Source organism: Pteropus alecto, unplaced genomic scaffold (genome assembly GCF_000325575.1).
Source record: "Pteropus alecto unplaced genomic scaffold, ASM32557v1 scaffold22, whole genome shotgun sequence".
In the NCBI taxonomy this organism is placed as follows: Eukaryota; Metazoa; Chordata; class Mammalia; order Chiroptera; family Pteropodidae; genus Pteropus; species Pteropus alecto.
In genome coordinates this window covers 3,620,784-3,635,396 of record NW_006434839.1, presented here as the reverse complement: position 1 = coordinate 3,635,396, position 14,613 = coordinate 3,620,784, and the positions used below count along the sequence as shown (strand labels likewise).

At 48.8% G+C, this 14,613-nt stretch overlaps 1 protein-coding gene across 3 annotated transcripts in view; it reads right to left on the bottom strand.

Moving 5' to 3' along the window:
* Positions 1-1,605: 1,605 nt before the first annotated feature.
* CREB3L2 (cAMP responsive element binding protein 3 like 2) overlaps positions 1,606-14,613 on the bottom strand; it is a 101,211-nt gene continuing 88,203 nt past the window's right edge. For all 3 annotated transcript variants that reach the window (XM_006910489.3, XM_015588355.2, XM_015588354.2), the window contains exons 9-12: positions 9,016-9,115; positions 8,623-8,749; positions 7,065-7,281; positions 1,606-5,789 (exon numbers count right to left, since the gene is read on the bottom strand). In XM_006910489.3, coding sequence (XP_006910551.1) covers positions 5,714-5,789; positions 7,065-7,281; positions 8,623-8,749; positions 9,016-9,115 — 520 coding nt within the window. In that variant the 3' untranslated portion in view covers positions 1,606-5,713. The remainder of the gene's footprint in view (positions 5,790-7,064; positions 7,282-8,622; positions 8,750-9,015; positions 9,116-14,613) is intronic.

Genomic DNA, 14,613 nt, shown 5'->3' with positions numbered 1-14,613 from the left:
ATGCTGCTGAGACACACATACACACACACACACACGCACACACAAAAGGTTTTTTTCTTTCCAGGTAAGCATGGTTGATGGCGTTAGTCTCTAACATCCTGGGTATTCTTTCTGAGGCTAAATGAAGCCCTACGCTGTGTGAAACTTAAATTTGAATGCAGAGGTCACAGTGGAACGAAGATGATTTTGCGTGAGTCCTTCGACCTTTATCGACCATTCCATCAGGGCTCCCGGAGCGTGACTCTGCGTTAGGCATGCTCGGTAACTGTCCCCACGAAGAAGCACCCGTCTCTTCCAGCTCCAGTCCAAGCCCTCATCCTCCAGCACCAGAACCGGGAAAGCAAAGTCCAAGCCACAGAGTCTGAAATCTAGTTGGGGAGCAGTCACAGGAGACAACAACAATAGCACTCAGGTGCCAGAAATCTCTAGAAAATACTGTTTTTCTTCCCGTGACTGACTGAAAAAACAATTACATTTCTCATTATTCCTCCAACTGAGCCTGGATTCAGCACTAGATAACACGTAAATTGCTGTTTTGAGGCTTCTTTTGGTTCAACTAGGTAATCAGAAAAGAATGGTTAGGCATACATATACAAATCCATGCACGTTAAAAAAAAGCAAAATGCTTTCAAAACCAGATTACCAGGGTTTTAAAAGTCCAGACAACATTTTACTATTTAAGAAAAAAAAAATATTTTTATTTGCAAGAAATGGAAATACAGAAGAATAACAATTTCAACTCATTTTTCCCCAAGACTAAGTACAGGTTACAAAGCATTTATTTATTTATTTGTTTATTTATTTATTTAGGTGTTTACTTAGCTATGATAAAGAATAAAAAGCCATTAAAAAAAAAAAAACAGCACAATACAACAGATAATAGACTCGCAATGTATTCAGACTCAGACACTGCTGGTCTGTGTAACCTGTCACACGAGAGAGGAAAGTCCAGCTGTCAGCACGGACGTTAAAGCTCACGGATGATCACAGTCCGGAGTCTGCTCCGCGTTATTTAAAAAGGGGCGCTCCCGATTTGTCAAAGAGCACTGGTGTTTTCCATAGACATTTTATCCGAATGAGAGAGATTTTCTAAGCGGGGTAGGCCTTGGGTCCGTGGTGCCTAAAGTTCATGTTCTCGCCCAGCTGGGGAGCCAAGGACAGGAGCCGAGAAGTGGAGCTAAGAGCCCTGGGCTTTCTTTCCCGGGACGCGCGGCCTGCCAGCTGGAACTCACAAAGACAGGGCGAGAAAGGCAAGAGAGAGGAGCGTCTGGGGGACATCTCCAGCATAAAGCAAAGGACTGACCACTGCCCGGCGGGGCCAGCACAGCGGGCAGGCCCTGTTTCCTGCCCAGAGAACTGAGAAGTGTACAGTGGGTTCGGTGGGTGCGCAGAAAGGGATCCGCCCAACCTGATCCACAAAGCGTTGCACTCCCCACATCAGGCAGCTGCTTCTCCAGCTCGGAGTAGCTAGTTGCCCTTGTTTTTGCTTTCTATAAAATCAAAAGACTTCCAACTTCCTTAACACAGCACCTAGCTCTTAGGAAGTGTGGAAAGAAATGTTTTCCCCTTTCTTTTCGAAACTAAGACAAAATAAAATAATGAATCTTATGTCACCCAAAATGACAAAAGCCAAACAGCCCTTGATCTCCCGTGGTAGGTGCTGACCACGAATCGCCAAAAAGGCCGGGCCCCTGTGCACCCAGAAAGCCTGCTGGAGGTTTTATGATACTTTAATCCCGGCTGGCCGTTTTTTGATGCGATTGCACCTCTTCAAAATGGGATTTTTCTAGTGGACATAACCCTGTTTCTTTTCCCTTAATGCACAAATCCGACCCTTGCTCACTTTAGAAAATCACTTTTGAGCCTTTAGAAAAGGTTATTTCTCCCACACTCACTTCGATCTAATACTACAAGGCTATGTATAAAATCTCCCAGAGATAAGAGAGTCCTCTGTCATCCTGGATTCATATCTAAGGCACAGGTAAGGCACAAACGGATGTGTCTAAGACAAGAGGTGTGTGCGTGTGTGTGTGTGTGCGAGAGAGACCGACCTTTCACATGCCTTTTGAAGAGCTATTGATTAATGCTATTTCCTCAGTACCCTTATTCCCCAGGGCCTCACGCAACACTCTTCCTCAGGACTGACGGACAGAGACTGACTGAATGAATAAATGGAAAATCTGGAATCCGTCTCGGGCTCCTTCACAGTCCCCACTTCACAGCCTCCTGCTCTCTCCTCTAACTGCCCACCCCACCCCCCGCCCCCCAGGGCGGTTTATCCTATCGCCTCCCTAATTGTCTCAGCAAAAAAGCCTTCAAATAAAATGACTCACTGTGCCCTCGCTGCTAAGTTTCACAGATCCTGCCGCACTGCAAGCAGGCCTGCTGGTGTCTTTAATAAAGGTTTCTCAAAGGCAGGAGTCGACAGAACCAAAGCAGTGCCTCGTGGCGGGCGAGGGGGAGGCCGAACGCCTTTCCCTCCCTCTCCAGTCTCTCCGTGTCAGTGAGGCCGGCACAGATAGAACATCTCAGCGGGCCGTCTCCGTTTGTGCCCTGTGCTCGAGCACACACCTCACACGACAGGTGTGTGCCCTCAGAGGGGCCGGCCCCCAGAGGCCTCGGATTCTGCTGTGGTTTTGCTTGGAGTAAGTTGAGCTGAAAGCTGCTTTGACAATCCTCAAATGAGGTCTCCAAATCAAAATCACTTATGTAATCGAGAAGGTTATCTCATTCTGCCTATACTGGTGTCCAACCTCGCCCCCACCCCTCGCCCTCACGGAGCACCCCAGTGCAGCTGTCGGAGTTTTATATAACACACCCTTTATGTGAGCGAGGCTCCCGAGTCATTGCACTTCACAGGAATTCTTTCCTAAAACCGGCACCGAGGCTTTCGTTTTCAGTATCTATTTCTAAGTGCAAAGTCGAGAGCCGTGAAAAGAACCGCGCTGAGGGGCCTGGGTTCCTCAGGTCTCATCCAGTAAAGACGCACACGTTCTCCGAATCTGTATGACGTCTTCGCTTGGGCAATCGAACAAAGGAAAGGAAAAGGGAAACCCGTTTGCATGATGAAAAATATAATTGACATATTTATAATGAACCTATTTATGCTCTGTGGTTTATGGTTGCGCTAACGGTTTCACAGTTTTCAAAACTGAAATTCGAAGCCAACGCCAGCCACTATGAAATCGTCTGGGCCAACCAGGTATTATCGACTAGTCGGTGGGATCGGTCAGGGTCAGGGTGGGGGTAGGGGGATGGGTGGGAAGAGAACCCGTCCACTGATACCCTAGGCTTACCCTGGGCAGAAAACGTGCACACATCCGTTAATTATTTGGAACCCACATTTCCCAGGGAGAACACCTTGCTGTCTGAAGAGAGAGATGTCAATCAAGCAAAGGCAGCTCGGGGAGAAAAAAATCATCAAGGCACTAAGAACGGGGGCTATCAGTCTGCTGCCCTCATCCTTCTCTGTCCTCATTCAGAAGAGCAGGTTTTCCACTCTGGCTAATCTAGGAGCCTTAATATCCCGCCCTGGTTCTGGCGTGGGGCCGGGAGGTAGGCTGACCCATCCTCACACTCTGCCCTTACACGTGGAACCTTTCCTTCCGCGTCATCCAAATACTCCTTGAGCTAATGCCATCGTTTCACCTTCTTAGGCCCTCATAGTCTGCCTGTGCCTGATAATCACATGCCATCTTTACGAGAGGGATGGGTCAGCAGTGGCTCGTGGTCACAGACACCAGCCGGGCCCAGGAGGGTCTGAAGCAAACGAGAAGGACAAAAGGAAGAGAGAAGCAGGAGCAGAGCAGGGCGGGTAGGCAGCAATCCCGTTCCCGCACCGCACGGATGGTCTCAGCTCTCCCGGGCCAATGTAAGGGACAGTGAGAACTGTGCGGGGGACTGTCGGGGTCACCAGGACCACTGCAGTCCTGATCCGGCTTTCACACGCTGCTGAAAAGATGGACTTGGCCATCTCCCCGTCTGGAACTCTCTCCACCACAGTCGGGAAAGAGAAGAATCCCTGACAATGAGCCCTGGGTGAACCTGGACAGACAAAACAGAGATCTGTTCATGAGGTGTGATGGCAAATGTTAATGACACCGGATCCTGTACCTGATGTGGAATCAAAGGCCCAGGTGTGGGCTTAATCCCTCTTAAGCATAGGTTCCAATGGCAATGTACAGGTGAGAGAGAGAGAGAGAGACAGAGAGAGAGAGAGAGGAGTTAAAGCTAAAGGCCTTTCAACTACTACTAAAAATAAAATACAAAATATAAGCAAATTTCCTATACAAAATCTTTTACAAGCTAGGGAAAAAACACTTGAGGGAAATCTCCTACAGTATACAATAAAAAGGCAGTTTCCATTTCTTATCTGTATGAAAGAGGAAAGATTTTTTTTTTTGTTTAAACTACAAAAAGTTACTTTAATCACTTGAAAATAAAAAGTAGGTTGGGGGGGTTTGGTTATGTATCTTTGGGTGAGCTGCAAAGTAGCCAAACCTGACCATAAAAGATAAGACTGTGGATCTACAAAAGTCACCTACTCCAACCCCAGGAGCAGACCTCGGGTCACCCCCGTGTGGAGGCAGGAGGGTAAAGCAGGGTGGGGGTTAGGGAAGAGGGGCCGGGAGCAGGTGCGGCCAGAGGAGCTAGCAAGGCCTGTTGTCAGGACAGGGCTCCCTTCTCTGTCACGGGCACAGGGCAGAAGAAGCATCTGGCCACGGGGACGCAGGCCTGAGCAGGGCATCATCGCTCCAGCTTTCCCTCCGAGTTCTTTCTACAGGAGGACACATGCTGATGGGGCCTCCAGACACAAAGGAGAGGAAAAGGAAATGACAGCTGGTCTGGAGGACGGGCCATCCCAGAGCCCAGCCGCCCTCCCAGCAACCAAAGGCCAGCGGCAGACGTCGGGAGCCTGGAGGGAGGCGTCGGATCTCTTCGGCGTGGTCGCTAGCGGGAAGCCTCAGCGAGCTAATAAATACTATTTACAAACGGGGAGGAGAAGCCGGGGAGGCGGAACTATGGGCGTGTGGGGACACACGTTATGGAGAAGTCCTACAAGCAACAAGACAGGGTAGGTTCGCCTGGAGTGGAAAAGCCTGACTTGTTCAGGCATTGCACTTGCGGCCTGAGAATACGAAGTGGGGGGCCCTGGCTCCGGCGCCGGAGGACGGTCGGCGAGGGCTTGAGGGCTCGGGCAGAGCAGAGTGGCAGGGGGCACTCACTGGACGCCCTGGCGCTTCCAGGGCTGACGGCGGAGGACACACTGGAGACGCAGGCTGAGGAAGGCAGAACGTCCATCAGTCAGCGCTTCGCCGATCCCAATGGGCGTCCTGGTGTTTCGTTGTGAAGAGTCTGGGGTCTCAAACGAACGAAGAGTCATCTGTTCTTCAAAGAGGTGGTGACACCCCCAGGTGACAATCAGGCAGCATCTTTTTGGCACTATCGGTAGGAACGAGCCTGCTTGTCCCACCTGACCCTAAAATAACTTCCTATTGCAGTAAGTGAAGGGGAGGGAGAGACGCCAAGCTCCCTTCTGCAGGGAGGGACACGGGCCCGGAGGGGAAGGCGGAATCCCAAGCTGTCCTCCCATCCCAAACCACGACTGCTCCTCCCTGTCTTCATCCGGATCAGTGGCAAAAGGGAAACGCTTATGGCAAAGGTGGTTCGGGGACACAAAAGTAGAGTGAAGATGGGCGGGGGGACCCCCTCTTTAGAAGGTGGCGTTCACTCTTCTGTCGAGCTCTACGACTTTTAGTGTTTCGTTCCCCTCCAGTTTGGTGCCGACCCTGTGAAGGCATCAAAAGGAGAAAGAAGTCTTAGCCGCCAAGCGTCACCTACGGTTCTCGTGCTCGGTCGTACAATACAATCGCTCCACGCTGGCAGCTCCGTGGGCTGGCCCAGGCGCGGTTCTTGTCCCTTCCCACCAAGAAGCGTTCTCTGTTTCCAACGCCTCCTGCACCCTAACCTTAACCCTGACCCTCACCACTCCCCCCTCCCAAAAAAACTAACTTGCAATAACAATACCAGAAAATAAGTATGTTATCAAATTGTGTAACAGCCTAGAACACTCTAGGCGTTCGGAGGAGGAATATGAGGGCTTCAGCATCCGGGCAACACCCCAGAACAAGTGGGATTTCAATAGGGCCTTGAATAGCTGAGCTAAGCAGGGGACGACTGGTGCCATGAGCCAGTAATCAGGCCGCTGAGTCTCCTATAGCTCCCAGGGGCAGCTCTGCAACTTCTCTATAATGGGACTAATAAGAGTGCCCAAGCTCTTAAAATATTTAAAGGGACTTATATATCATATTTGCATCGTGCTTAAAACGGTAAGTGCTGGTACATGATGAATATGCACGTATAACATAAGCACGTAAAGGTACATGTGATTATGAACCTTCCCCAGAGTATCAGGGGAAGGAAGCTGAAGAACTAGAAACAGAATCTCTCCCCTTTGCACTGCAAAAGCGTTATTTCTGGGAGGCACAAGGGCAGAGCTGAGCTGGATCACCAACCACAGACCACCACAGCCCGGCGTGCGGGTGTCTTGCCCCGCACCATAATGATACTTGTTTCCACATGGAAACGTGTACGTGCACAGCGCCACTCAAATGGTGGCCCTCAATATAAGTACATAATTATATAATTATAATTAATGCCTGCTAATTTACATATAAGTCATAAAGCCATCCATTGGCCTACAGCACGATATAGGTGCATCTCTGGTTGGAAGGGAGATAGATGTGCCGTGAGGCCGCACGTGCGGGGCCCCCACACCGCTGTGACAGGCTGTGCATTTCCTTCTGTGGCTTTTAGGGGCGTGAGGAAGAGATTCCAGCCCTTTCCCTGCTTCTTCGAGCCACCACTGCCAGCTCCCCAGCGACACGGACATCGGGCGCTCTGCGGAGGCCAGCGTCGGCCGGCAGTGGACCCTCAAGTCCCCAGTCCTCGAAACAAGACCTGCACGAGGCTTGTGGAGGAGGCCACGCCCCGCAGGCCAGGCTGCTGACTCATGACCTGTGACCTGTGCACGAGAGGAGAAGAATCGGGACCATCTGACTCACAAGTGCTGCTGCAGCTCCAACAGCACTGACTTCTCCAGGCTGGTCTCATTCGCGAGAATGAAATGGGGGAGATCCATGTCTGGCCTGGGCTCCAGCCCCGACGCCCTGAGCAGGGCGGAGCCTCTGTCCCAGCGCCCGAGCTCCCCGGCCGAGGCCGGGCTGGACGGCTCCTCCAGCGGAGAGTGCTCCTCATAGATGAGCAGGTTCCTGGACCTCACTGAGGACAGAGCAAAGTAACGGGTATTGGGGGATGGGGAGGACAATGAGGACACACCACATGCCCTCGTTCGATGCCCAGGGCAGGGGACAGATGACAATTCGTGGGTTCTCATTGCCCAAGACTAAGGGTACCAACTGGAGTTCGCCTTCCGTAAAAGCTTCAGGGTTTCAGACTTTTCTGCATTAAAAAATTATACCAATTGTGCAGTGCTGGAAGAATGATAGGAAAGCGAATAAACAGGAAGCAAACTGCCACCCTCAACGCTCCGAAAATAAACTCCCCTCCTTGCCCACCCCGAAGCATCTGGGGGAAATAACTCATGGGGAATGGGACTCAAACACTTGGGAGATGCCCAGACCCAGCAAATAAGCATCCCCACCGAGCAGGTCTTGCACGGAGGGAAGGTACAAGGACAGGAAACAGGATCTCCATTTAGAAACTGGAGTGAGGCCACGAAGCCAAAGCCATAAATCACCATGGCAGGGACCGCCTCTTTTGTTTCATAGGATAGTTGCCTTGCTAGATGACTCTGTAGCGATTTTCCACGACACAGAAACTAATGTCTCCTTGGCTTCTATTTAAATTTAGACAAATAGTACTTTAGCAAAAAAGGAATTCCGAAGAGACCACTGAAATTATTTGGTTGAAATACTAGCATTTTTGTCATATACCTGGCAGAGACACACCTGCCTGGTGAAGATCACCACCGTTCAGAATTGCAAAATTGTGACTCATCCAAATCCACACTTGGTCTTTTAGTGTATATATGTATTAGTGTATGGATTATGCTCCCTACATACTTAAAAGAGATCAGTGACCTAGTGAGACAATCACATACTTCTTATCTAAGATCCGAGTCTCCAAGTTCTCTAAATCTTAGGCATAATGCTTTCTAAGATAGCCCAACGCTTTAATTTCATTTTACAAACTCTTACTATGGTACGTAGGATTCTACTGCATGGAGGCAGAAACACAGCAATTCCCATAAAATGTCATAAAAGCTTAATGCTACCTCCCCCAAAAGCCACATCCCTCCCCCGTACCAGAACTCAAGAAGGAGACATCAGAATTTGCCAGGGACACAGTCATGAGCGGCAGTGTGCACACCGTGCTCTGTTGAGCTCCAGATAATTCCCAGCGGGTGAGGGGCAAAGGAGAGACCCAGCGGCCGGGGAACCAGACCCCACACGTCTCTCTCTTCTCTCCCTTGGAAAAGTTACATTTACCAATTTTTTTAAATTAAACTTTCACATAAGACTCCCTTCAGGAAGCTGAGCTTTCAGGAAGCTGCAGAGAAATGAAACCAGACACTTCTCAAGTCACCAGGTGCGGTCTTACCGATGGAGGCTGTGTACGGCTCTGGCATGGAATGCTGGCTGGGCAGAGCCATCTTGGTGGCAGAAGGATAGGGCCCATAGCCCTGAAAGAAGCTGCCAAAGGCCACGGCAAAGCATAACACCACGACCTGCAGGGCGAGGGGAGAACACGAGGAGCCGTCAGTCCCAAGATCCCCAGAGCAAACCTGGGGGGCCCAGGGAGACAGACTCCCATCCACCAGCCCAGCAGGCGGCACCCACAGGTCCATAACGGTGACATCGGAGCAGAGAAACAGCCTCGGAGCGAGCTGCACGTTCCTCCAACTCCCAGCACTTGGCCTTGGCGAGCTGGGAGAGACCAGAGACTGGGGAGTGGGCGGGGGCAGTCATGCTGCTGTCCCTTCAGGAAACTCACCATGAGGCAGGTGCCGGTCTGCGTGCCGGCCAACTTGCAGGTGCGAGAAACCTTGCCCATCACCAAAGTCTGAAGCTTCTGCAGTTGCTGGAGGAGAGTTCTGTAAAGGTAAGGGACCAAACCATGAAGGGAGTCTGAAGGAGAGGACGAGGCATTGGGTGCTCTCTGGCCCCGAGCTTCAGGACAGCTGCTGTGACTTTGAGCCTGAACTTGGACGGAGTGCCGAGGGAACGTTCCCTGTTCCCTTGGGAAGAAGAGGCGGACACCCACGCTTGGCAGCGCTCCCCAGGGCTCGGACTCAAGCCACGTCCACAGCTTGTCCAGCCCCTGTGCTGTGCCGAGTCAAGGGGCGAATGGCCCAGATCATCTCTGACGTGTCGGGACCTGTCTGTCAGCCATTGAGAAAAAGAAAAAGCAGAAAGACCATAATGATGACACAAAGAGGACTCACTTACCCAAGAGGAGAGAATCACTGAAGAAGATGAAAGAAAGGAGGGAAGCGGAGAGAAGAAGAAACCGCCCTGCAGAGAATTACGAAGGAGCAGCCAGAGGCGGTGACTATGACCAGAAATGATGACATATCACTGAGAGGCGGCCGCTCAGACAGCGGACTTGGAGCGAGCGAGAGAGAGAAGGAAAACATGGGGGCAGGGAGGACATGGCCAAGGACACCTCCAGCCCATGGTCCTTAAAGACTCAGCGCCCCGCGGCCAGAAATGAAGCCAAAACATGAACGAGTAACTAGACACAACTCAGAGCCAGGCCCTCGGGAACCATCCTCCAAGACAGACCTGATCTTCCTCCAGGAAGAGACAGAACAAGAGTTAAAAAAAAAAAAAAAAAAGTTGTTCTATTCCTAATATTGGACAACGGTGCACACCCTTCAAAGAGTCTGAGATGAGAACTGCATATTCTGTTCTTTGTGACATCAGGTCACAGAAAGAGCGGATGGTGAAATTCTTTGCAAGTCCTGAACTCTGGTCTTACAGCGCGCCCTCCTGAATCAGTGCCTGCTGGGTGGATTTTGCATAAGCAAAGTAGAGTTGAATCTTCTCTTTCTCTCATCCCTCTGCTCCGACCCCAGTGCACAAGGCAGAGCGAAAAGATTTTCCAAGCCGATGCTTTTCTTTGAGTCTCAAAGATTTTCAGAAAATTCAGGTTGTGATGTAACTTTAGAAAGCCAGACAAGTTCTCTGGAAAACAGCCAATCGCCCATGTGCAGAATTCTGGACTCTGATAACTTGCCTCTCATCACAGTCTGTCCCCTGAATAGTTTTCAAGTGCTAGAAGGACAAGCATTTTGTCTCAGGGTTTGCAACTTCTCCCAGACAAGTGTCAATGAAGAGTTCTGGGTTGAAGCCAAGTAAGGACGGGTTTGCCACAGAATGATCCTGCTTTCAGTAGTTACCGGGGTGAGTGTAGGGGCGGAACGGGAGGCGGCTCGGCACATGCCATGCGTGGGCCCGTCTATACCTATTTTTACCTTGTGCGGTAATATAAGCAAAACGAAATCATTCATCCCGTCGACTAATTCTGTTCATTTCAATTCTATTAATATGGAGGTCTTTTTAGTACTTTAGTTGTACATTTTTTGCTTTATGGTTATGTAGATGTATAATCACGTATAGTTTAGATCTAGTTTCATATTTATGTACATTCGAGCAACACAGTCTTTAAAAGAGTTCCGTATGTTATTCGAGGCTTAGAATATCAGTAGTAGGATTACTTTAAATTCCACTTTGAAAAAATCCTGTCATTTGCAACAACATGATGCCCTTGGTGGACATTACGCTAATAGAAATAAGCAAGACAGAGAAAGACAAACACCACATGGTATCACTTATATATGGAATCAAAAAAAAAAAAAAATTTGAACTCATAGAAAGAGAAAGTTGAAAAGTTGTTGTCAGGGGTTGGGGGTCAGGGGAAACAGGAAGAGGTTAGTAAAAGGGCACAAACTTTCAGTTATAAAATGAATAAGGTCTGAGGATCTAATGCTTCACATGGTGGCTACAGTTGGCAACACTTTATTGCATAACTGAAATTTTCTAAGAGAATAAAACTTAAATGTTCTCATCAAAAACTTTAAAAAGTATACGAGGCGTTAGCTGTGTTAACGCAGGACTGACTTTCGCAATGTAAATGGACGTCGAATCATCATGCTATACACTGCGAATGTCTTACAAGTTTATTTGTCAACTATACCTCAGTAAGGCTGGAAAAAAAAAGAAAAAAATTGCAACGAAATAGTCACGTGACGCAGCAAGCTTTTTTTCCCGCTTTATCGCATCTTTTCTCTCTTCTCCCCGGACCTCTCAAGAGCACTGTCTCACCACTAAGCACGGCCGCCTTGACGCAACTGAGAGCTAAGCGGCCCATTGCGCGCCGGCTTCCCCGGGAGCACTCGCGCCCACAGAGCCGAGATGCGGCAGGCAGGGGCACGCATTTCATTGACCACCATCTGCAATGCCAGCCCCAGAGCCCAGCTGGGTGCTCCCTGCTGCTGTCTGGAAGTCAGGCATACAGGTGAGCCCACAGGTAAGATCCGCGTTCGACCGTGTGGCACGGACCCTTCCTTTGCTCTTGCATCTGGCCACCTCCCGCGGTACCAGGTCATCAGGTCTTGCCTGGCAGCTGAACTACGGAAAGGGGTGTTCCTGAGTCGCCTGCTGAAGAGCCACATCTGTGAGTGATGGATGCCACTTCGCTGAGCACCTCGGCGCCCACGGGGCGCTCCTGCAAGGTGCCGAAGTTCAGCCATGCTCCGTACACAGTGCGTGACGTTTTCCGCTCAGGCTTCCCTTAGCAACTTTCTAGATGTCACCAAAGCCACTTACTTTTGCTCCACAGTCTGAAGGTGTTTTTAAAGTGAAACCGCCATTTCCATTTTTACTGACAGTCGCTATCCTCCCCGCAACCTCCCGCACTTCCCCCTGCCCACTCCCTGCTCTCCGGAGCGTGAACCACCAAGAAAACCAAGTGTATATGACGCTCAGAATCGCTCCTCCCTTCCCACTCTGGTTGAGCTCACCAGGCCTGGTACCTGGTTCTCTAGAATGAAGAGTCCCCCAGGAGGCTCCCCGGTCCCTCCTCAAAGCAGACCTCTAGCAGGCCAGGTACACCTAAAACCCAATGGTAGAACGCCTGAGGCTCAAGCTGGCACCCCCAGCGACAGGTGCCAAGTGCTACAAGTCTAGAAGACGGACCGTTTCAGCCTGGCTGGGCAAGCAGAGGCTTCGTGTTCAGTGGCTGATTGGCACTTCACTCGGCCTTCATCAGGACATCCTCTCCAAACTCGAAGATAATTATATCCTAAACCCACTGCAAATGAAAACGGTTGTTTAGTGGTCCCTGATTCCTAACAGTTTATAATCCTACTCTTTAAGATCAGCAAACATGTTGTTTAAAACAGATTTTTTTTAGTTTGAAATGTCAATGGAAAGCGACAGTGACGTATAACGTGCTGGTTGCTGCTGCTTCTCCAATGCGGATGGGTGAAGGTGACCTGAACTGACAGCGATGATGGCACTTGCTGTGCAGGCCCCGTCAACCAGCCACTGAGTGTTTTCCCCGAGGAAAGTGGGTTGGCTCCCACATCCCAAAAATCCAGCTATACTTCTACGGTCTGATTAAAGTTTAGGAAATTCATATACATTCATACAAGAGAAACTCAGGTTCATCAACAAGAAAGGAAATTAACAGTGATGATCAAGGGCTCACTGCTTCAGATTGAGGAGGTTCATATGCAGAGATACTAACTAATTGCCTCAAAAACCTCTAGTGTATTGGAGACTTTAAGATATAAACCAAAACCAGACTGCACAGCGTGAGTACTTGCCAACACAATACGACATGGTACCCTAATTTATAACCTACTAAAATTAATATCCCAGATTCTTGTTGGTTAAGTAGACTTATGTGAAATGCAGTGACATTAATACCATATCAAACACAGCCCAACCAAGCGATATGTCCATCATTGGGTCCCTATCAACAACACTCAAGCCACAGACAGAAGAGCCACAATAAAACCCAGTGCAGCGGCAACGAGATACAGACTAACAATGATACAAATAAGAACAGTGACAATGATACAAATAAGAACAGTAAGGGCATGTGAACACTTTGTGGCACACCTCCAGGTACACCAAGGTAAAATGCAAGTAATAGATAAAAGAATCTTTTACGGCAGCTACTACCCTGCTCGCATGAAGGGCCGGCTAGAGAAAAGGCAGCCATCAGATGAAGTGAAAGAACTATTTTAAAACTAAAGCTATAAAAGGTCAACCATAGGACAGACCCAAAAAGTACATTCAGAGCTCAGAATGTCACTGTATTCTACATCAACAGAGATCACGGCTAATTATGGCTTAATGAATTCTCGGGCTTCCGGGAGCAAGGTTTTAATTTAGAGAAAGGAGTACTCTTAGCAAACACTGATCTGGGCCAAGAGATTTTTCACAACTTGTTAAATCAGAATGTCCAACACTCGACTGAAAATGTGGATTTTTGTCCTGTGGTGAGATGTAAAAATAAACTTAGTGGCTGTCCTCATACAGTTCCTTGCAAAAGAACAGTCGAAAGAAGCTGCCAGCCTTGCCCAAAATAAAGCGCCACCCTGTATCTTGGGAGGCGTATCAAAGGAAATTGGGCAAAACATTCAAAAGTAGCCGAGAGTGTGAGACACAATCTTATAACTGGGAGATGCATCCACACGCTCATGTGTATTCTTTATATTTGGTTTAATTTTGTACTCTTCTGTTTCTTTCATTGAGGAGGTGGGGGAGAGACAGAGAGAGAGAGAGACAGAGAGACAGAGGCGGGGGAGGGAGAGGGAGAGAGGGAGGAAATGGTCATACAGTTATGTATATTTTGAAAAAAAAAACACTAGTACCTAATTTCCCACTGGAGTCAGAAACCAGGACCCAGCAACAAGAATAAACTGGTGGTTCCCAATTACTTGCTGTGCTGGAAGCTTCAAACCAGGCCTTCTCTATAGACATACTTTCTATTGAATCTCGAAACACATCTTGCTCAGCAATGGAACTAGCTGGGCTATGGTATGTGTGTATATAAACTGCTCTCCAGGCAAATTGGCCTCCTACAGAGATGAAGAAACTTCTTCTACATCCTTACGGAAGGACCTAGAATAGTATTTTCCAAATTCTAAATCGTGAACCACTTAGAGGGGTTGTGAAAACTACTGGATGGTGACTGGTATATATTTTAATGAAACAATCAAGTAGAACATACCATTATCTGAGGGCATCCCACACAGTAAATAACTATTCATTTGTGAGACATCCATATTAGTTACGTATATGATGTGTGAGTACGTGTGGTGTGTCTGGGTCACTGCAGAAAATGTAAAATGATTACAATCAAAAAAGTCTAAGTGCCACTTATCTAGCACAGACATGAAAAAGATTACATATCAGTGAATGTCAGGTGGCTTCAGAGCTAAGCATCCTTGTCCTACTGTAGCGAAATCCCATCTGAATCCTCCCTACCCCCATCCCAGTCCCACCCAAGCCTTCTAGAGTCAGTGTCTAAGAAGACCTGAGGGTTAGGAAGACTTTTCTAAAAGCAGAATTTCTG